Here is a 20,686-nt window from a genome sequence, read left to right as displayed (position 1 = left end):
CACAGTGCTGGGTGTGCTGCGAGCGTTTTGGGAGAAAAATCAAGGAACCTGGGAGCACGGGGGTAACGCTCTTCCCCACACACCAAATGTTTGCTACTTGGCCTTTGCAAATCCAAACTGAATGACAATGTGCCTTTCGGACCGTCCTTATCTCAGCCTTGTCTGCGACACCGGTCCCGCGACAGGTTTGTGCCTATGCAAAGCAGGGTGGTCACAGGGTCCTGGGGACGGCTGTGGCACCGATGGGGAGAGGTGCCCCGGTCCCCGGTGGGACACCCAGCCGTCGCACGGAGCCCTGCCGCAGGGCTGAAGGTAGCCGAGGGATGCTCACTGAGGGGAAGCTGGCCTGGCAGGGATGCTCTTGCCTAGAGCAACAGGCTGTGGGGCTGTGGGGGCTGGTGTCCCCCCAGGGGGAAAAAGCATCTGAGGATGCTCTGAGAAGGGGTCTGGCACCAAGCGTCCACAGAGGGTGCAGGAGATGAGCCGCGACGGTGGGTGCTGTGTTCTGTGCTCGCTGCCCACCGGCTCCAGGACGGCTGCTCCCTCCAGAGTCCCCGTCGAAGCTCACATGCATTTCTCCATGTGGGGGCTTGCTCCTGCCTCCTGGCCGGGCAAAGGGTCGCTGGGGCTGGGCTCACACCCAGGGGCGCGCGTATCCCAACGGCGGGCAGTTTTCCTCCGTCACCCACCCTCCCCAGGCGTGTCCCTTCCCGGTAGCGGCAGGGCTCTGCTGTCACCACTTGCTATTGTGCCTTTTGCTCACCAGCTGGTTCGATTCCAAAGGTCTAAGGATGGTGAAAATGATAATCCGGAAATTTTTCTGACCATCGTCTCCTCCTGCGCTCCTTCCCCGGCCCCTTCCCGACCTCGTGTTTCAGGATCTCGGCTCTCCCAGCAGCGCTGGGGTGTCTGAGCGAGCGGTTCCTGTTGGAGGTTGCCTCTCAAAGGCACATTATGTGAGTGATTTACTGTAATCTTTTGTGGACAGGGGTTGAAAGCCGGTGCAGACCCTGTTTACCAGTCAGTACCATTAGTATTCAAGGTCTACCTTTTTTTTTCTTTTTTTTTTTTTTTTTTTAAGTTTGCTGCTATGGGTTGGAGTGTTCAGCCGTGTGTCAAACAGCCAATTAAAGGTTTGTCACTTGTCATTTTCTAAGGGGTTTCCGATGTGGAAAGTCCTGCAGTATTTGTATATTGAATGGATATTTTCTCCAGGCATAATCTGGTTAAGCATACTTGTTGTTTTCCATTGGACTGGAAGAGATGGCCAATTCAGCCATCTTCCCTAGAAACTTAGTCTATTTTTATATATATATTTTGTACCAAAAAAAACTGGAGTTCGTGGAGGGATGGGGATGGTTCAGGGGGTTGAGTCGGCTTTGAGTTTCTGAGCTGGGTGTGAAGGGCTCCAGAGCTGGAGAGAAGGTTTTTACTGAAAGCAATTGAGGGATGGGTGAAAACAAACAATTGTTCTTGTAACTTGTGCCAGTCGCTGGTCTGATTTGTATGTTTTAATTAAAGAGAGAGCCAAATCGTTCCTGTATGACACTTATAATTGCTTTAAACTACAGCTGTTTGTTTGCTTTTATTTGCAGAGAACAAAAGTTGGAGATGTTATTACCCCGGGAAAGCTCAAGGGTGTTCTGGAGCGGGGCTGCAGGGCCACGCTCGCCGCTCCCCCGGCCTCCGGCCGCCCTCCGGCACCCCGCTCGCCTTGTGCGCTGCGTTCTCTAGTGCTTCTGGCCACTAACGCTAGTGTAGACCCACGACCTCTAGGCTGCTTTTAATTTATTTGCAGGCAAACACTAGGAGATGGTTACGTCGGGCGGGGGTTTCTTTGTATAACTTTTCCACTGCTCTTTTTTAGCATATCAATAAATATTTTTTTAAACTTTTCCGCCTGGTGTGCTCACTGCTGCGGGCCCGGCCCCCTGAGGGCTGCCGCTGCCTCGTGAAACCGCATCCCCCCCCCCCCCCCCCCCCCCCCCCGTCCGCGGGGCACCGCGTTCCCGGCCCCGGGCTGCGGCGGGGCTGCCCCGACCGCCGGGATGGGTCTGGGCGGCGCTGAGGGGAACCGGGGCCGGGCAACCACCCCGCACCTCCGCCCGGGCTCCGCTACGGCGGGGCTGGGGCTGCCCGGGGCCCCAGGTGCCTCCGCTCAGCGCCGGCCCAGCCCGGACCCGCCCGGCCGCCCCCCACCTGCGGGACCGGGACCCGCCCGGGGGCCGCGCTCCGCCCGGCCCGGCCCGGCTCGGGCGCTGCGCGGCCGCGGCCGCGGAAGGGCGCGGGCAGCGGCGGCTCCGCGGCCCCGGCTGCCGCGGCGGGGCGGGGGCCCAGCGGCCCCCGGGGCTCCGCCGTCGGAGCTGCCGTCGGAGCGAGCGGGGGGGAGGGGGGGGCCGGAGAGCGCGGAGCCGCCCCGGCACCGGGGGTGGGGGGGGGTGGGGGTGTCGGCTCCTGCGGGCCGCGGCCGGGGGCTCCGCCAGCCGGTCCCCGCCGTCCCCACCCCCTCCCTCCGCGCCCGCCCCGCCGGGGGCCCCGCCGCGGCCCGTGTGAAAGGGCCCCCCCGCTGGGCCGGGGGAGAAAGGCGCCATTGTGCGGCCCTTTCCCCGCTCCTCCCCGGCCCTCATTCTCCGCGCCCAGGCGCTGACAGCTCCCACAGCGCGGGGTCCGCGCCTTTCACCCGGCGGAGCGGGGAAAGGAGGTTAATGAGGACACGGCTTAAAAAAAGCCCATCAACCCCCCCCCCCGCTCCCCTCCGCCTCCGCGGCCGGGGCAGATTTGAATACAAAGGCCGGGCTCGGCAGGCAGGGGCGGCCGCCGCGCCCCGGGGCCCCGACCCGCACCCCCGCCGCGCTGCCCGTCCCGTCGGAAGGGCGGAACGCCGCGGCCCGGGGCAGCGGTGGGGCTCGGCCCGGTACCCGGGCGCCTTCCCCGGGGGGCGGAGCGGCGGCCCCGGGGCCGTTCCTCGTTGCGGAGCCGCAGACGGCCCCCGCCGCCGCCCCGTCCGGGCACCGCGGGACCTCCGGGGGCGGCCCGGCCCGGCGGCACCCTGGCCTCCCCCCGCCCCGTCGGGTCCCGGCCCCGCACAGGGGGGATGCGGGGCCCCCCTCCCCGTCAGGGCCCCACCACCCACCCCGGTGTGCTCCCGGGCACCCCCCGGCCCCGCGCCCTCCCCCCGCCCCAGGGCCACAAAGGGAAGACAGACACGGCTCTATTTACAAAGTATATATTTAAACTCACATAAAAAGCAGGTCTCATGGACATTCACGGCTGGCAGAAGACACGTAGTTAAGCTTCACTTCTGAGACTGAGATTTAGCCAAATCGTTTTTGTACAAGTCTTAGATTTAAATAATTCACGCACACACACCCCCACGCACACACACTCAGTATATACGTCGCTATATACATACACACATATACACCCACATGTATGTTTTGCTCCATATACGTGTGTCTGGACGCACACATATACACGGGGATGGAGCGAAGCACACTAAATCCCGACCGCGTCCCGGCAGGGCGGGAGCGCGGCTCCGGGCTCCGTCGCAAAGGGAGGCATCCTCCAGCCTCGGCATGGCGGCAGCGGGAGGACGGGCAGCTCAATCCCCTCACCGTCCCTCCAATAACCCACGTCCCGTGTCGGCTGCCCCTGGCACCGAAACCAGCACATTGGCTCTTCGTACAAACCAAGTTAAAAATCTCCATTTTTACAAAATATGCCTTAAAAAAAAGAAAAACAAACAAAAAAAACCAACAAAAAGAATTCCAGAACTGACAGACATGGCTCCCTTTGCACTGTCAATACAGCATCCTCCGGCTAGGCCATCTGACAAGGGTCCCAAAAGGAGGATGGGGAAGGAGACCCAGCAAGGTGGAGCCACAGATGGGCCCAACAGCCGCTGGCTGCTCCTTGCCCCAGCCCCTTTCCGCACCCATCAGGCCCCGTGTGCTTTCACGCCCCGTGCAGCCCCCGAACAAACCGGGAGCCTCCGGGAGCTCGGCCGGGGCAGCCGGCCAGGAGGGACGAGGGTGACCTGGCCCAGCCCCGGCCCTTGGGCGCTGCCGGACAGATTTGTGCTTTCCAACCCAGAGAGATGCTCCGACCAACGCGTCAGGACGGGGACACCTGCTCCACCTCAACCAAAATCACACCACGGGTGAAGGTCCCGCTCCCCACCCGGGTCAGGCCGCAACCGAGCTGGGGGAGAAGGAGCAAGGAGAGCGGGGGGCCGCAGCCCCCGCGTCTCCCCCACGGCCGCCCGTGGCTACTGCTCGACCCGCTGCGCTTTGTTCAGAGCCACGCAACCCCACGGCCGTGCCCTGCCCCGGCCCGGGGCCAAACACGGCAGGGTCCTCCAGAGCCAGGAGAAATAACACAGGCAAATAAACCACAAAAAGCCACCCGAGTCAGCAGGGCTGCTCGCACACGGGAATATTTCGCCTCTTGGCTATTGTTTAACTAGCATAAGAAAAGGGAAATATTTATTGTCTCTGAATGCATAAAGGTGGCTCTGGGATTTGTCAGAGATGTGGATATTACAAAACACTTTATCTGGAGTCTTCCAACAGTCTGAAGTGAACTGTATTGGGAAAAAAAAAAATCCACTTTCTATAGCGGTATAAAGCATCTAAATATGGGCAGTGACATGCTACCCTCCCAAACCTCTCTGGCATTTCAGGAATGTAAACAGAGGGGGGGTTTGTTGGGTGGGTTTTGGTTTTTTTTTTTTGTTTTTTTTTTTTTTTTAAGTGGGAAGGGGAACAGAATCAAGCGACCAGACAAAATGAAAACAGATTCTCAGCTCAGTCCTGTCTCCCACAACTGCTAGGACAACTCTATTAAAGTGCATTTCAGTATCACCCCTCTCAGGAACCTTACACACACAACCCTCCTCTTCCTTTGCAAGAAAAGGCAATTCAAGTTAATACTCCGCTAGAACAGTTTTAGCCTTTTTATGGATTTCTGCTTTTCCCCGCCCCGACTTCGTAGCAACGGTTTTTTTTTTTTTTTTGTTAGACTGGAAACGCCCCCTCCCCAACAATACTGTAAATTCAAGTGCTTACTTCAACTGTCAAGGGCAACAGTTCTGGACACAGCACACTTGATTGTACAAGCAACACCTTCTATCACAATCAAGAAATCAGGGCACTTTGCCCTCCGAGGGAGTAACACGTCCCCCCTCTGCCATCCATAGCATCATATGAAAAATAATAGTTAAAAAAACCCAGAACATAATTCGCTATGAACATTGTTCGTTATGTACACCGGCTCCTGCAACAGATGCATGAACTCCGTTCGTTCTCAGTTTTATTGTCCTTTCTAAGAGCAACTGAGCAGTCACTGTTGTCTCCATTTAAATAAAACAACTCAGAGTTGAAATATATATATATAGATATATATATAAGCATTTTTTCTTAAATAACATATTTACATCTAATAGAAAATATAACTCTAGAGATAATCTTTCCAACGAAATGTAAGACGTGGGGGGGAAAAAAAAAAAAAAAAAAAGAATGAGTTAATGAATTTAGGACAGTTTCTAAATCCTCTCCAGGACACCAAAAAAAAAAAAAAAAAGGAAAAAGAAAAGAAAAAAAAAAAAAAAAAAGGCCCACCAAGCTCTAACCAAGCTTTTGTCTGGATCTGACCGAAGAAAACCCCAGCACCACCGCCGACAAACTCATCGCTTCTCTTTAAAGAATCCTTGGTCCGTGCTGCTCTCCTTGATGGTGACGGTCAAAAAGTTAGAGGTCACATCAGTTACCACCACCTTCTCCAGGTTGTTGAGCGAGGGGCTCCAGGACTCCTCCTCGGGGTCCCCCAGGATCCTGGAGACGGGGATCCTGGCGATGAGGGAGGGCCGCCCCGCCTGGCCCCCCACGCCGTCGCGGTACAGGCTGCCCACGGCGCCCGGGCTCACCGCGCCGTGCAGGAGCTTGGGCCCGCCGGGGTCCAGCCCCCCCTGCCCCTTGGGGTCCAGAAAGTCTGCCCGGTGCTTGGCCAGCCGGGGAGGGTAGGTCTCGGCGGCTCCCAGCTTGGCACCCACCTCGGCTCGGTTGGGGCCGGGCAGGGCGCCGGGGAGGTCGGGGTCCTGCCGCCTGGCCAGCTGGATGACGCTGTGTCCCGAGCCGAACTTGGCCACCCCCGCCGCCGCCTCCTCCATCTTTCTGGCCTTCAGGTAGTCCCCCACCTTGTCCCCCGGGTCCCCCAGTTTCCTCTTGGAGGCATCCAGAGTCTCCGCCAGGTCCTTGTAAAGCTCCTTCCTGGGCTTCGGGCCTCTCTTTTTGGGGGTCTCCCCGGGTTTCTCCTCCACGCGGATCACCCGGTCCCGGATGCCGTCTGCCTTGGGGGTGCTGGTGCTGGAGCTGCCCTGGGGAGCCAGGGCTATGTTTCTCAGTCCTTCCCTAGCCCGGGACGTGGAGCCCAGCTCCTGGGGGGACCTGCCGGGATACGGGACCCGGATCCCCCTGGAAGAGTCACTGCGGAATTCATAGGTTTTGGCTTTTGCTTTTGCCTGGGCCTGCAAAGAAGATAAATCAACCGGTGACTTTATTATCCTGCCATCCGGCTGCGTAATTACAACTTACGAGACAAGAGGCCGCCTTTGCGAGGAGCATCCTTCACGGGGGCCGGAGAGGGACCCGCTCCCCGCCGCGGCACGCAGCCCCGGCCGGCACCGGCGCGTGCGGGGCTCCGGCCTCCTTACCTTTAGCAGGAAGGTTTTGGGCTTGGGGCCTCGCTTTTTGGGCCCGTATAGCTCCATTTCTCGCTCCCTAGAGGTGTTAAAAAAACCAAAGCTTCAATTCAGCATAGCTACAAGACAGCAACATATTTACAAGCGCAACGGCTATAGCTAGCAAAGGCCTTGTACCTTTCCTCGAAGGCGGCGAGCAGCCGGGCGTCCAGGATGTTCTCCTCGGGTTCCCAAGTGCTGTACCTGGGGGGGGGACAGCGAGAGGGAACGGCGTGAGGAGCCCGAGAGAGAAAACATAAACACAATTAAAAAAATACGGGGCAAAAAGGAAGGGACCCAAGTTTCCCTTCTCCGACAATGGCTCGAGCAGGGCTGCGGCGAGCCATCTCCCCACGGCCCCCCGCCTGCGGGGCCCCACGGACAAACGGCCGACTTACTTCTGAGACCAGCCCTTCCATTTTACGAGATATTCCATGCGCCCCTGCGGATGCGAAGAGAGAAATAAATATGCATGGAGGGAAACGGCGATAAACGCCCGCAACAAAGATACACCCGCGATTCCACGCGTGCAGCAAACACGCGCCCGCGGCGCGTGTCAAAAACACGCGGGGGGCGGGGGGGAGGAGGAGGAGAGCGCGGGGGGGGGGGGGGGGGGGGATGCAACAAAAAAAAAAAAAAAAAAAAAAAGAGAGAGAGAATAATGGTTAAATAAAAGCCCGGGGGGGTGCGCAGCCCGGCGGGGCGGGCAGGCAGCGGCGGAGCACGCCCGCCCCGCCGGCGGGGAGCGCCCGGGCATGCGGCGGGGAGAAAGAGCCGCCCCCAGCGGGCGCCCAGCCGCAACCGGGCCGGGGCCGGCGGGGCCGCCGCAGCGGCGGGGCCGGGGGAAGGCGCGGGGCCGGGGGCGGAGGGAGGGGGGGCGGCGCGGGAGCCGGGGGGGGAACCTACTTTGCGGATGCGGCGCTTGAGCAGGGCCTCGGCCGCGAAGACGCGCTCCCCGACGGCCGAGAGCTCCATGTTTACGCGGCCGCTCGCAGCACACAGGCAGCCGCCAGCGCAGCCCAGACCATAATACTCCGCCCGCTGACGTCAGCGCCGCGGCCCCCCCCCCCGCCCCCCCCGCACTTGTTGCTGGCGGAGCCGGGTGGAATATTCCGCCCGCGCCGCATTGGCCCGCGCCGCCGCCCCGCCCCCCGACGTGCGCCGCGTCCCGATGAGCGCGGGGCGGGGCCGCCGGCGGGGGCGCGCGGGGAGGGGGGCGGTCGGGATGCCACGCCCCGCCACGCCCTCCGCGCCACGCCCCGCTCCGCTCCGGGGGGGGGGGGGGGGGCCGGCCCCGGCGGGGGGGCGCGGGGAGGGGGGGGGGGCGGCGGAGGAGGAGGAGGAGGCGGGGAGCGGAGCACAAAGGCGCCCCGGGAGCGCGGGGAGGCGCCGCCGCCGCCGCCGCCGCCTCCCTCGGCCCCGGGGACGGGGCGGGCCGGCCCCCCGCCAGCACCTGGACGGGGCGGACCGGGGCGGGGAGGGGGGCGGCGGGGCCGTTCCCCGGTGCTCGGCGGCCCGGCCCGGCGGCCGGTGCTGGGACAAAGGGAAGGGTGTCGGAGGCGGGAGCGCTGACGCACGAACCGCCCCGACCACGGTGGGCCGCCGCCGCCGCGGCTGTGACCCACCGTCCACGGAGACAGGCGGTCCCGCGGGCCGCTCGGCGCCGCTGCTCCTGCGGGAGTGCGGATCCTTCCCGGCGGCGCGGAGCTCAGCGGCCTCCGGTTTCCCCGCGCCGGCAGCCCCCGGCTGCGTTCCCCGGGGGGGGCGCAGGGGTGGCCCCGGGGCCAGCGGGGCGGCCCCACGCAGGATTTGGTGTCCGTGTCCCCCCCGCGTTACCCATCAGCAAAGTGGCGTGGGTGCGCGGGCGGCACTGCGGGGCCGCCAGCCGGTACCGGCCCCCCCCCCCCCCGGCCCCCTTCCCGGCTCTGCCGCTCGCCCCGCCGCACCGCGTCCCGCCCGGGAGCCGTCGCCTTCTCCCGCCGCGAGTCCGTCCCCGAGGCGGCCACGGGAGATCGAGACACGCGCGTGGGGGCGGCGAGCCGCGGGGGACCTGTCCAGCCTCCGGGGGCCCGGAGATCCAAAGCGCCCGGTCCCCCGCCCGCAGCCGAGCGAGGTCCCAAACCGCCCCCGGGGCCGGCGCGGGGAGGCTCCGGCGGGGCCCGGCAGCGCTCCAGCCCCGTCCCGCGGAGGGACGCCGTTCCCGAGCCCGGGGGCAGCGGTGCCGCCCGGGGCTGCCCCGCGAGTGGGACCCGCAGCACCACGGCCCGGTGCTGAGTGGGCTTCTGCGACCCGTCCACGCGGGACGAAGCCAGGCGAGGCCTCTCGTGGACCTGCCCCGCCCCCCCCGCCTCCCGCCCTCCTCCACTAAGGAGCTCGAAGCCGAGGGGGAGTGGGCCTGGGCGGCCGCCGCGCTCACGCGTGGGAGACCCCACGGTGGGCGTGGCTCCGAGGATCCGGCTGCGCTTCCTCTCCGGTAAATGCGACGGCGGCTGCCTCGCCCCGGGGCTCTGGTCTGGCTGCCGGTTGCCGCGGGGGGGGGCCGGGTCACCCGTGGCGGGGACGGCGAGGCCAGCGCGGCTGCGGGGCCATCTCCCCCGTGCGCCCGCTCGGTGCAGGGGCTACGAGGCACTTGCCTTCCGCCGGCCTGGGCAGCCGCCCCGGGGGGAGCCACGGGCCCCGGGACACGCCGGGACCGGCACGGGGGAGCGGAGGGCACCGGCGTTGTCCCCGTCCCGGGATCGTTGTCCCCTGGGGCTCCCGCCCGCCGCCGCGGAGCGCTGCCCGGTCCCGTCACCCGAGCGGGCAGGGACCTCCAACGGCGGTCACGGCGGAAACTGTTCCCCTGCGGTGGGGGGGACATGGGTGGGGGTCCTGGGCCCCCGCGGGCAGCGCCGGGGGCTGGAGCCCCGCGACCCCACGGGGGACTCGCGGGGCGCGTGGGTCGGGTCTCGGCGGGCAGAGCCCTCCTCCCGCCGCCGCTGGCCGAGGCGAAACTGCGCTCACGGGAGAAGGCGGGAGATTTCCACCCCGCGACTCCCGTGGGCTCCCAGCCCTACGCCTCCAGCCCCGTGGGTTCTGCGCGGCGTGCCCGGCCCGGCGCAGAGGGGCCGGGCGGGGGGAGCGCTCCCCCCGCGCCCTCCCGACCCCCGGCGAGCAGCGTCCCGGGGAGTTTTTCGTTAATGTCGAATTAATCGTTGTTAATTAAGGCAGGTCGCGGGGCGGCTCGTGAACTGGCGTGGACGCGGCGGCGCGGATCCCGCTCCCGGGAAGCACCTTCCCACGCAGAAGGGAGACCCGGGGCAGCAACGCCCGGCCGGGGGGGCGCGGGGCTGGGGCGGGGGGGGGGGGCGGATCGTCCTCCCGGCCCGGACGGTGCCGGTGCCGGTGCCCCCGCTTCTCTCCGCTGCTCGGGGCTCCCGGGGCAGCGTCCGCGGCGGCGCAGCGGGGCCGAGCGGGGCCCTTCCCCGTGGCCGCGGGGCTGCTGCAGCCCGGGGAAACGGGGTGTTTGCCCCGCACCTCCGCTGCCGGTGTTCCCGGTGCAGGTGGGAAGCACGGTCCCGGGGCCGAGCCTCCCCGCACCGACGCCGCACGGGAGCCCTGAGGGGCCGCGGAGCCCCCGGCTGAGCAGCCGCCTTTGCCCCGTCGCCTGCGTGGAGCTCCGCTTCTCCGCGGAGCCCCACAGCCACGCGTGGGGGCGGAGAGGGAGAAGGCCGCGGCTCCTGCTGGCTCCCGTGCGGGCATCGGCGGAGGGAATCGCTCCGTCCCCCGCCGTGACCCACGCGGGACCCGCGCGGGGCCGGCGCTGGATCCCCGGTTGCGGTGCGGGGGGGCAGAGAGATGGCGAGACGCAAACGAGAACGGCGTGGGGGAAGCAGCGGGGAGCGACCGCCTCTGCGTGGGGGTCCGGCCGGAGCCCCCGGGCCATGGGCGAGCCAGGGCCGGGGCTGCGGCCGCTCGTGGGGGGGTCTTGGCCCGGAAGGAGATGCGGGACGGAGCCGCCTCGGCGCCGCGGGACGAGACAGCGGCGGGCGGGACCGTCCCCGGCTCTCCCGAGCAGTTCCTCCCGCTGCCGGAGGGGGCCCGGGGACCCCCTTCGCCCGGGGCCGGCGGCGCTGCGGGGGCCCCTCCCGCCCGGCCAGGCCACCGGGAGCAGGAGCGGAGCCCGGGCACGGGCCGCCCTCCACGCTCCCGAGGTCAACGGCAGAAGCTGCCTGGGCGCCCCACGGGCTCTCGGCCGGGGGGGGCCGCTCGTCCCCGCGCCCCCGCCGCCCCCGCCGGCCCCGCCCGGCCCCGGCCCTGCCCCGGGGTCCCGGGGCTCAGCGCGGACTCGGGGACGGCTCCGGCCCGGCGCGGGCGTGCGCCGCCGCGGCAAACCCCGTTTCCGCCCATTTGACCCCAAATCCGCCCCGCGGCCGCCGGATCTCCGCTCCCCCGGCCCGGACTCGTGCGATGAGCTCCTCCGGGCTCAGCGAGCCGCCGCGGGGCTGAGTGCCCGGCTCCCCCCTCGTTTCTCTCTGTGCGGGGGCCTCCACGGCTGCGAGCTTTGCAACGAAACCGGGGGGCTACTGCCCCTTCCGGGACCGCGCGTGGGGGCGGCGGGGCGAGCACGCGTGTCCGAGCGCTGCTGAGCCGGGGGTGGCGGCGGGGCGGGAGGGAGCTGGCTCCAACCCAAGCGCCGGCACGATCGATCCCCGCGCCGCAGCCGGGCTTTTCCCCGCGGCTTCCCGTGCGCTCCGGCGCCCGTGCTGCTCCGCCCCACGGATACCCACGCACGGATCCCACTAGGATCCAGCCCAGCTCCCGGGCCGGACCGATTCCCGGGGCGACCGAGGCTGCCGGTGCCGGTCGGAAACCCGGCTACGCCACGGTTGCTCTCCCCCCGTGTCCCTTTCTCCTGGGCGGCCCGAGTATGGCCCCAACGCTGAGACCGCGGGGGGAAGCGGGGACGGAGCAAGTCGCCCCCGCGGCAGAGCCCCGGAGCCTGCGAGTCCCCGAACCGACCCCGCCGCCGGGCCGGACCTTGTGTCCCGGGAGAGGCATCCTGCAGCCCGGCCGGACCGTGGGTACCGCCGGGCAGGGCAGAGCGCGCCCCGGAGCCCCATTCCACGCGAGCTCTCTGCGTTCGTGGACAGTCCCTCCCACCCTCCCGGCACCCTCGGGGCGGCCGGCCTCGGGGTCCCGCCCCGCCGCCCGGTTCGGCTGCGGGCTTCTCCCGGCCTGGTTCCCTTCCCGAGCCGGGGGGAAAAACGATTCCCTCCACCGGCGGCTGAACGGAGCCGGGACGAGCCTCGGGGCAAATTCACGCCCCCCCGGGCCGGTGCCGGGCTGTCCCGGCGGGGCGGGCGCGGACCCGGGGACCCCCCGGCACCGCCGGCCCCCAGCCCTGCCCTGGGCCGGGGAGCAGCCGGGCCGCCGGCACGCTGCCTTTTCGTTTCCGAGCAGCTCGGGGCGAGGCGGGGAGGCAGCGACCGGCCCCCAGCTGCGGCACCCGCACCCCACGCGGGAGAGGGCGGCCGGGGCAGGACCGACCCCCCGGGACCGAGAGCGGGCCTGGAGACGGTGCCATACACGGGGCTGCGGTCACACGTGGGCTCGCTGCAGGCGGGACCGGGCCGCCCGCGTTTCCCACCCCTTTCCCCCGGGACACCGCGCTGCCGTGCGCCCGGACCCCCGGCATCCCCCGGTGCCGCCGAGGCTGCTGTCCGGAGCGCGGGGGCCCCCGGTGCGGGGAGGGGAGCTCTCGAGGGGTGCCCGGGCAGCGGTGTCCCCGCGGGGCCGCTCCTTCCCATTCCCCAGGAATTCCCGTGCGAGGAAGTTTTCGTGTCGACGTGGTTGACATCGAATTCGTGCCGGGGCAGGGCTTACCCGGCGGCTCCGGCGCCCAGGGCCGGCGGGGGGAGGCAGCGTGCCCCGGTGGTGCACGGCTCAGGGCCGGCGGATCCCCGGGAGGTACACCGGGCGCGGCTGCTGCCCCTTCTCCTGGGACCGGGGGCGACGAGAAGGGGGTAGGGCGCGGGCAAGGTGCGCCGGGCGGGCAGCCGGGACAGGCAGGACCGGGGGGGCTCCCCCAGGGCAGGCAGCTCCCCTCGGGACGGCCGTCGGGCACCGCTCTGCGCGGGTGCGGAGCGGTCCGCGCTTCCCCCCCGCAGCGGTGCGGCCCCGCCACCGTCCTCCGCCCGCCCCGGGGCCTTCTCCTCGTCTTCCTCCGGCGCTGGCCGAGGCCTCCTCCCCGTCCAGGTGCCCGGCGCTGCTCTCGCTCCGCCGGGGCTCGGGATGGAGCCGCCGCGACAGGGCTCGGTCCCCTGCGGGACACGCTCCGTGGAGCCTCGGCGTCGGGGGATCCCCCCCCCGGGGCTGCGCTGGCCGGACCACGCCGAGCACCCCGGCTCGGGCTGGGGCAGTGGGTCCTGGGCCGGCTCGCTTCTCTCCGCCCCGTTGGTCGTTATCCCCCGGTTACCAGGGCCTCGGCCAGCCGGCGAGGGGACCGCTCCGGGGCGGTGCAGCCCACCGCCGCGGCCCGCCCCCCTCCCCGGCCCCACCGCCGCCCCGGGACCGAGCCGACCATCCTCCGCGGGGCAGCCGGGCCCGGGGCGGCGGTGCTGAAGGACAGCAGCGGCCCCGCCGACCGGGGCGGCCGAGCCTCGTCTGCCGCCCCCCGGCCCGGCCCGGCCCGGTTCGGCCCCCGGGGGCGGGCGCGGGGAGCGGCGGTGCTCGGCGGCGGGCGCGGCCCGGGCTCGTCCCCAGGGTGCCGCAGGGAAAGGCGACGCTTCCCGGCGGGGCCCCGCCGGCCCGATTAATTCCAGGTGCTTTCCATAGGTGGCACCGTCCTACTGGAAATGGCGGCTGCGGCCGCCGCGCAGCCGGCGGCGGTCCCGCCACCCCCGGGGGGCACTGCCGCCCCCTCCGCCCCGGGGCCCCCCCCCGCACCGCGGGCTTCGGCAGGGCGAAGCGCCCGCAGGAGGCCCCGGGAGCTGTGCCAGGTCCCGGGGCGGTGCGGCGGGAGGGGGGGTGTCTCCCCTCCGCGGTCCCCGCGGGGGAGAGCAGCCGCCGTCCTCCGCCGCAGCACACACCTGCGAACCGTCGGAGAGTCTCCCGCTTCGGCATTGCGCGTGGGAGCCGCCCCACACGTGTCCCCGCAGCCACTGGTGCACGCTCCCCAGCAGGGCCCGTGGGGGCGGCGTGCCCCGAGCACAGCCCCGGCTCCGCGGAGGCTGAGCGGGGGGGGGTGTGGGGTGTCCGCCCGGCTCTCCCTGCGGGGAGCGCCCACGGGGAGCCCGGAGCGCCCACGGCAAAGCACCGACTCCCGGTTTCCAGGCATGCCGACACGCACCGAGAGCCGCTCGTCGGCCCCGGCCCCGGGGCCGTCCCCCTGCAGCCGCGCTGCTCCGCGCCGCGGGTGGCACCGAAACCCCCGTGCGAGGGAAGTGCCGCTCCCGGGGGCGAGGCGGGCGGGCCGCCGCTTTATCGCCCGGCCGCAGGCTGCGAGCGCTCCGCACAAAGGACCTTTTGTTTCCGGGGCTTCTGAATTTGCTGATTATTTGTAGGAACGTAAATACGGGTTGTTTGCAGAGGGGGGCGAAGGAGGAACCCACCCGAGCGCTGCGTCGGGCGTGGAAACCTGAACGCTTCGGGAGACACCACCCCCCCCACCCCCATCTAACCGGCGCGGCTCCGTCCCGCCCGCGCCGCTGCCCACGTCGGTGCCGCGCTGCTCGGCGCGCCAGGACGGCAGAAGGACGAATCTGCTCCCTCGCGGCTCCGGCTGCAACGGCCACGGAAGCACCACGAGTGGGCAGGGACCACCCGACGGCTCCGCCGGGACGGGCCGGACCGCGGTGCCCGGCCCAGCAGCGCCGGTGGCGGCGGTACCGCCGGGGGACGTCTCAGCCGGGCTGTGACTGAGACGTGGGGTGCGATCGGCCCGGCCCGGCCCCGGTCCCAGCGCCGGGCCCGGCCCCGGTCCCGGCCCCGGTCCCAGCCCCCTGCCCTGCTGCCGGCCCTGCCCGGCCCCTCCCGCCCGCGCGCGGCCCCGCCACTCCGCGTTTAACAAAAGCAATTAGAGGTGAAGCGCGGCCCGTCTCCCTCCCACCTCCCGGCCGCCGGCGGCTTCCCCCGGGCGGGGGCGGCAGCTGCGGCGGGGCCCGGCCCGGTCCCCGGCCCCGCCCCGCCGGCCCGGCCCCGCCCCGCCCGCGCAAGGTAGGTGCTCTATTTAGGTTCATGCCCTTATATGGCGATGAGCGCGGCGCCCCGCGGACGGCGCGCACCATATAAGGAAGCGGTGCCCGAGCCCGGGGTGAGCTGGTGAGCGCTCATTGGCCCGTCGGTATCGCAGCAACCGGCTCTCACGAGTGGAACGGCCCCGCGCCCCCCCCCCCCCCGCTCCCCCCGCGGGAGTGAGGATGGAGCTGACACCCCCGCTCCCACGGGCGACCCTCGACGGGCGACCCCCTCCCCCCGGGGCCCCCCGCCCCGCCCGACCCCCCGGTGCCGCCTCGCCGCCCCTTCCCGCCCCGGGGGTCCCGGCCGGGCCGCCCCGCCGCGCGCTGCGGGAGGAGGGGACGCAGCGGCGTCTTCCGTGGGCACCGACGGCACGGCTAGCGCCCACGGCGCTCTTCAAGTGCGGCGGGACGGCTGGTCCCTGCCCTGTCCCGGTGCCCGCAACGCGGGTCACGGAGGAGACCGTGTCCGTCCCACCCGCGGCGGAGCGCCCGGCGGGGAAGGGGCGGCGGCGGGTCCCAGCGGGGCCGCGGGCCAGGAGAGACGGCGGGACGGGGTGGCCCCCTGTTCCGCTCCGCCGAGCGGCGACACGCGACCGTGCGTGGGCAGGGGAAGCGGGGAGCCGCGGCGCTGCGCGGACACGGGTGACCCCGGCACGGGGCACACAGACCGGGGGGGGTTCGCTGTGCCCTGCCGCACCCCGGCGGCGGGGCAGCCCTGCGGGGCCGGGCCCCCTCCTCCTCCCGCAGGGGTGCGTGGACGGGGGGCGGCTGCTCCGGCCGCTGGCTTCCCGGGAGGCACCGGCGTCCTTCGCTCCATGCGCGGCGGGGACGGCGGGTTCCGCGCACGCGGGCGCCACGCGGGCCGCGCGCACCCTGGCGCGGCGAATCGCCTTCCCGTGTCCAGCCCCCACGCTGCGGACCGGCAGCGACAGCTCGCCCCGCCCCCCCGCGGCCGCTTTCCCGCGGGGGAAGGATCCCCCCAGCCCGGCTCCCACGCTCGCGTTTTTGGGACGTCGCCTCGCCCCGCGGACTCCCGCGAAAACCACCGGCGGGGAGCGGAGCTCCGGCTGCGGGAGGGAGAGGCAGCGCAGGCGCCAGCCGCGCACCCACGCGTGCCCGCTCCGGCCCCGCGGGCAGGCGCCGAGGGGCGGCCGCCGTGGCGGGCGGGGGACGGCGGCACGGCGCGGGGCTGCGGGGGCGAGTTTTCGTTGCGGCTTCGCCGCGGAGCCGGGGCCGGGGCCGAGCCCCGCTGGTCTTTTCCGTTTCTTTTCTGTTTCTTCCATTTTTAGGTTATTTTAAACCGAGCGCGACACCGGGCGCTGCGGCGGCAGCTGCGGGGCGCGGGGCACCTCCGCCGAGGCGGGCTCCGGGGGTGACCGGCCCGCCCCTCCGCCGCGCCGCCCCCGGGCTCGGAGCCGCCCCTGCCCTCCGCCTCGGCGGGCACCGGGCGGGGGCCGCCGGCACGTGCCGTCCCGGCGCCGCGGCGGGCCAGGCGCGATCGGGGCGGGCTGCCCCGCGCCCCCCCTCCCTTCCCCCCCCCGCCGCGCCGCAGGTGAGGCCCCGCGGGGGAGGCTCCGCGCCGGCCGCTGGGCCCCGCCGCCCCGCGGGTTCCGCTCCGGTCCCGCCGCCCCGCGGGGCCTCCGGCCGCCCCCCGCGCCGCCTGCCCCGGGGCTCCCGGGGGGGGCCGCGGCCGGCGGGGAGGGCTGCGCTGCTTCCTTGCCGTGTCCCCCCCCGCCATGGCAGGATTCAGCGGGCTCCGCCGAGCAGCCATTTTCTGCAGCTGCGTCTCCACCGGAGCTCTGCCGGGCGGCGGGGCCGGGCGGCGGTACAGCCCGGGGGGGGGCCCCCGCCCCGCTGCCTGCCGCCGGCACGGACGCCCCGAGCCCGGCCGGGCGGTGCCGGGGGCCGGGCGGGCTGCCCTGCAGGGCTCGCCGTGACAATCCCACCCTTTCCCCGCCATTTTGTTACCGTGCTGGCGTTTTCCCAAAGCAAGAGACAGAGCGGGAGCCTTGGGAACGGGCCCCCGTTGTGCCGGGGCGGGCGGCCCCCCCGGGCCGGTGCCCCGCTCCCCTCCGCCCCCGCGGCGCCGCACCCGGCAGCGGGGCAGGTCCCGGGACGCCCGGCCGCCGCCGGCTCCTTCCCACCGGGATCGCCCCGCTCCCCTTCGCGCCCCGAGCACGCAGCAGCCGCGGGTCGCGGCCGTCTGGGTCCACGCAGGACCCAGTCACGCGGGGCTGGCACCGGCCCCCCCCCCCCCCCCCTCCCCCCCCCGGCCGCTGGCCCCCGGCGAGGGAGCCCGGAGCGCGGTCACCAGCCTCCCTTCCCGACGGGCCGGGGACGCGGCGCTGGTCGCCTCCCTCCGCCCGCCCCACGGGCAGCGCAAGTGCCCCGAGGGCCTGGGGGGACCGTCCCGTCGGGGAGGGTCCGCCCCGGGGCCGGGCTGCCCGGCACAGAGCCCCTCAACCCTGCCCGGTCCCGGTGGCGGTACCGGCTCCCCGCGGGACCAGCCCAAACTCCCTCGCGGGAAGCCCGTGGGGACGGCGCCGGGCAGTGCGTGGCCCACGCGAGGCCGGGCGGCCCGGCGGGGCGGACAGCACGGCCAGCCCGCCGGGGGCGACGGCGCGGGGCGGGGAGACGGCCGGGACGAGCGGCGGGGCCGGGCGGGGTGCGCGGGGCCGGGCGGGCAGGACGGCGGATGCCCCGACGGGGCGGGCCGATCCCTCCACCCGCGCGGGGATCGATGAACATCGGCGACAGACACCAACCAGGGGACACAGCGGGGCGGGTGCGTGTCCCTCGTCCCGCGGCAGCGTTCCCGGGCCGGGGGGGCTCGCCTGTTGCACGACGCGGGAGACCCGAGCGAGGCGGCGGCAGATGCGCCGTGCGAGGGGGAGCGGAGCGCGGCGGGGCCGGTCCGGGCCCCGGTCCGGGCCTCCGGAGCCGAGCGGCGGCGGAGGGAGGAGAAGGGAGCGGGGAAGGAGGGGGCTCCTGCAGTGCTGCAATGCAGCGCCGCGCCGAGAGCCGAGAGCCGAGCCCGCCGGCCCGGCAGCGCTCCGCCGCCCCGCCGCTGCTGCAGTGCAGGTGTGAGCACCGAGCCGGGCTGGGCTGAACCGGGCCGAACCGGGCCGGGCATCCCGTGCCCCGCCGGGCCGCTCCCCGCCCCAGCCGCTCCAGGCTTCGGCCCTCCCCCGCTTTCTCGCCCCCGTTTCGTTTTCCTCCCGCTCCTACCGGGACCGCGGGACGTTTCCTCCCGTGGCGGGACGCAGCCGGCCGGTGTCCCCGGGACCTCCCGCCCGCCCTGTGTTTGCCGAGGGGAGGGCCTCATCCTGCCCCCGGCGCTGGGCGCCCGCGGTCACCCTGGCCCTCCCAACTCCCCGGCTTCTCGCTGCGGCTCCCCCCGACGCCGGGACCGCTGCGAAGCCCCCGGTGCTGCTCCGACTCGGGGCGGGTCCCCGGTCTCTGCCCTGATCCGCTCCTGGGGGAAACTCCCCCCTCCCCACGTTACCTCCGGGCCGCCCCCGAGGCCCCCCACCCTCGCCGCCGTATGAGCCGGTGCTTCGCCCCCTTCCCGCTCTCCCCTCCCCGCCGTCCCGCTGCAAAAAGCGCTGCGTGTCCCACGCGGGACGCCGGGCGGGGAGGGGGAGGGGTCCCACCTCCGCTCCGCTTCCCCGCGGCTGGCATTTGACACTTGGACACGCACCGCGGGGACACGCAACACCGCGGCCGCGTGTGGGAGCCCCCGGGAAGGGGGAGCCCCGCGCCGCAGCCGCCGGCCCCGCAGCCCGCTCCGCCAAGGCTGCCCCGCCGGCCGGCAGCCCGAGGTGTCGGTGTGCGGTGGTGTGCGGGCACGGCTGGCAGGGAAACACGCGAGTGCCCTGGAGAGGAGGAATTAATCTTATAAAAATCAGGGCTGATAAAGACGCAAACCCGGCAGGGCATGGCGGGTCACAGGAGCGCGTAAAATATCGGGGTGCGCGGGGGGGGGGGTTAAGGCTGGGGGCCACAGTGTGGTCACCCACTGCCCGTCCCTGTCCCCAGGCTGTGGGTTGCATCCCTCGGAGGTCTGAACCCCGCCGAGGCAGCCCGGGGCCGAACGGCAGCGGACGCGGGGCGATACCGAGCAGCCCCGGTTTTCGCCTTCCCGCCCGGATTTTTTTCTGACGCGGTGAAAATGGCACCGCATTCCGCTGCTGCCGGTGCGGACTCCAGCCGCTGGGTCCTGCGTCTCTTCATTTATTAGATGAAAGCTCAGCCGAGTCCCTGAATTTCTTCCCTGTGTGGAGGTTCACGGGCCGATCAAAATGTCCAAGCTTCCCTTCGGGACGCCGAGCAGCCCCACGGGAGCCCCACGGGAGCCCCTCGGGCTCTCCCCGCCCCGCGGCATCCCGCCGCCTCTTCCCCGGCTCCTCGCCAACATTTCGGGGTCTCTTTTGAGCTACCGGAGACTGTGCTACACGCGAGAGCGGGCTCACCAGTGCCACACACCGGGGCAGTACCGCCGGCCTCGGCTTTCCCTGCAGACACGGGGAATCCGCCCCCTTCGCGGTGCTGCCCCGGCCCCTGCCCTTGTCCCCTGTCCCTGCCCCTGTCCCCGGCCCCTGCCCTTGTCCCCTGTCCCTGCCCCTGTCCCCCCGGCCCTCCGTGACATAGCTCCGCGGAGGACACGGCTGGAGCCGGTGCCCGGTGCCACGGCGGGGCCGAGAGAGCGGCTGTAAGCGATGGCCCTTGCCCCGCCGGTTTGCACTCGAGCAAACCGAGCAAACCCGGCAGGCTGCTCCCCGAGGAGGGATGGATGCCGGTACGGAGCCACCCCCCACCCCAAGCCCCGCACCGGTGCTGGCGGGGGAGCAGCTCCCGGCCGGGACGCCCCGGCCCCCGAGCAGGTTCAGCCCTCGGCGCCTCCTGCCTGTGGTCCCTCCCCAGGAGAAGGGCAGGGGGAGCACTTTGGGAGCCCACCCCTCCCCGGCGGGGGGATCGCCCTGTGGCCCCCGAAGGGCGGCTGAGCCCCCAGCCCCGCACCGAACGGCTGCCGCTCTGCAGCACCCCCCGGTTACCGCATCCTTTTGCGATCCCGCATCTCACCGGGCGCAGTCCCAGCCCCTCCGGTGCGGTTCCCCGTCCCTGGGAAAGCCAGCTCGCCCGGAGCCGGGCTGCTCGCCTCGACCGGCCGCTCCCGCCAGCCCGCGGCCGCCGGGACACCGGTACCGCGGCCCCTCCGTGCCGCCGCCCCCTCGGCGTCCCGAACACGCGGGTGCTGCGCCGCGCAGCAAATTCTCAGTTGCGGGGAATGGAGGTGCAAGGCAAAGGTAAAATTGCCTTTCCAGGGAAAGGAAAAAAAAAAGAGTTAAGCCTGTTAGTCCGAAACCAGAAAAGACAGTGCCACGGCCAGGACTTGGTGGTCACACGCTCAGGCGAGAGGTGGAAGGGATTCCGGTGATAATTCAGCCGCTGCTGCTGAACCGCAAATTGCTGCTTGCAGCATAAACTATGGAAACGTGATACGTGAGATTAGATGTCTTCTTGTTGGGTCTCTCCGCGCTGCGTTTGCCAGCAGTTATTTCTGAGTCCTGAGAGTTAAAGCATCTTCAAGAAGCAGAGCACCAAACACTGGGAAACTGGGTCTGCTTCAGGTTGCAGAGGTACAAAAATGAAAAGGGTCAGGAAAGCAGATCCCGGGGAGCGAGTGAAGAATTTTTTGAAGCAGAGAGGGACCCCCAGGGAGGGCTCTTCC

General features: G+C 70.5%; 1 protein-coding gene and 1 long non-coding RNA gene across 4 annotated transcripts; one reads left to right on the top strand and one right to left on the bottom strand.

Annotated features, from left to right (window-relative positions):
- The first annotated feature begins 25 nt into the window (after positions 1–25).
- On the top strand, positions 26–1,895 carry LOC142417798 (uncharacterized). 2 transcript variants are annotated; one of them, XR_012778119.1, is made up of 3 exons: positions 26–956; positions 1,082–1,133; positions 1,596–1,895. It is a non-coding gene; the product is annotated as an uncharacterized LOC142417798 (long non-coding RNA). The 2 variants fall into 2 exon arrangements; XR_012778118.1 differs by having other exon boundaries at positions 1,082–1,895.
- Positions 1,896–3,241: 1,346 nt separating this feature from the next.
- On the bottom strand, positions 3,242–7,793 carry CBX8 (chromobox 8). 2 transcript variants are annotated; one of them, XM_075518645.1, is made up of 5 exons: positions 7,643–7,793; positions 7,135–7,178; positions 6,875–6,940; positions 6,710–6,800; positions 3,242–6,523 (listed from the first exon to the last, which is right to left on the bottom strand). In XM_075518645.1, exons 1-5 carry the CDS (start codon positions 7,709–7,711, stop codon positions 5,684–5,686), a joined length of 1,110 nt encoding a protein of 369 aa, XP_075374760.1. In that variant the 5' UTR covers positions 7,712–7,793; the 3' UTR covers positions 3,242–5,683. The 2 variants fall into 2 exon arrangements, with proteins under 2 accessions (XP_075374760.1, XP_075374761.1); XM_075518646.1 differs by having other exon boundaries at positions 6,710–6,776; positions 7,643–7,792.
- Between the last annotated feature and the right edge of the window lie 12,893 nt (positions 7,794–20,686).

Source organism: Mycteria americana, chromosome 16 (genome assembly GCF_035582795.1).
Source record: "Mycteria americana isolate JAX WOST 10 ecotype Jacksonville Zoo and Gardens chromosome 16, USCA_MyAme_1.0, whole genome shotgun sequence".
Taxonomy (NCBI): domain Eukaryota; kingdom Metazoa; phylum Chordata; class Aves; order Ciconiiformes; family Ciconiidae; genus Mycteria; species Mycteria americana.
This window is presented reverse-complemented; position numbering and strand designations above follow the sequence as displayed.

What these genes read in the sequence shown, in the direction of transcription:
- CBX8 (XM_075518645.1), bottom strand. Translation starts at nt 7,711, where the DNA reads ATGGAGCTCTCGGCCGTCGGGGAGCGCGTCTTCGCGGCCGAGGCCCTG. An exon ending in TGGAAGGGCTGGTCTCAGAA is followed by an intron (nt 6,941 to 7,134) that starts GTAAGTCGGCCG and finishes TCCCCCCCCCAG; the next exon opens with GTACAGCACTTGGGAACCCG. An exon ending in CTCGCCGCCTTCGAGGAAAG is followed by an intron (nt 6,801 to 6,874) that starts GTACAAGGCCTT and finishes GCTGAATTGAAG; the next exon opens with CTTTGGTTTTTTTAACACCT.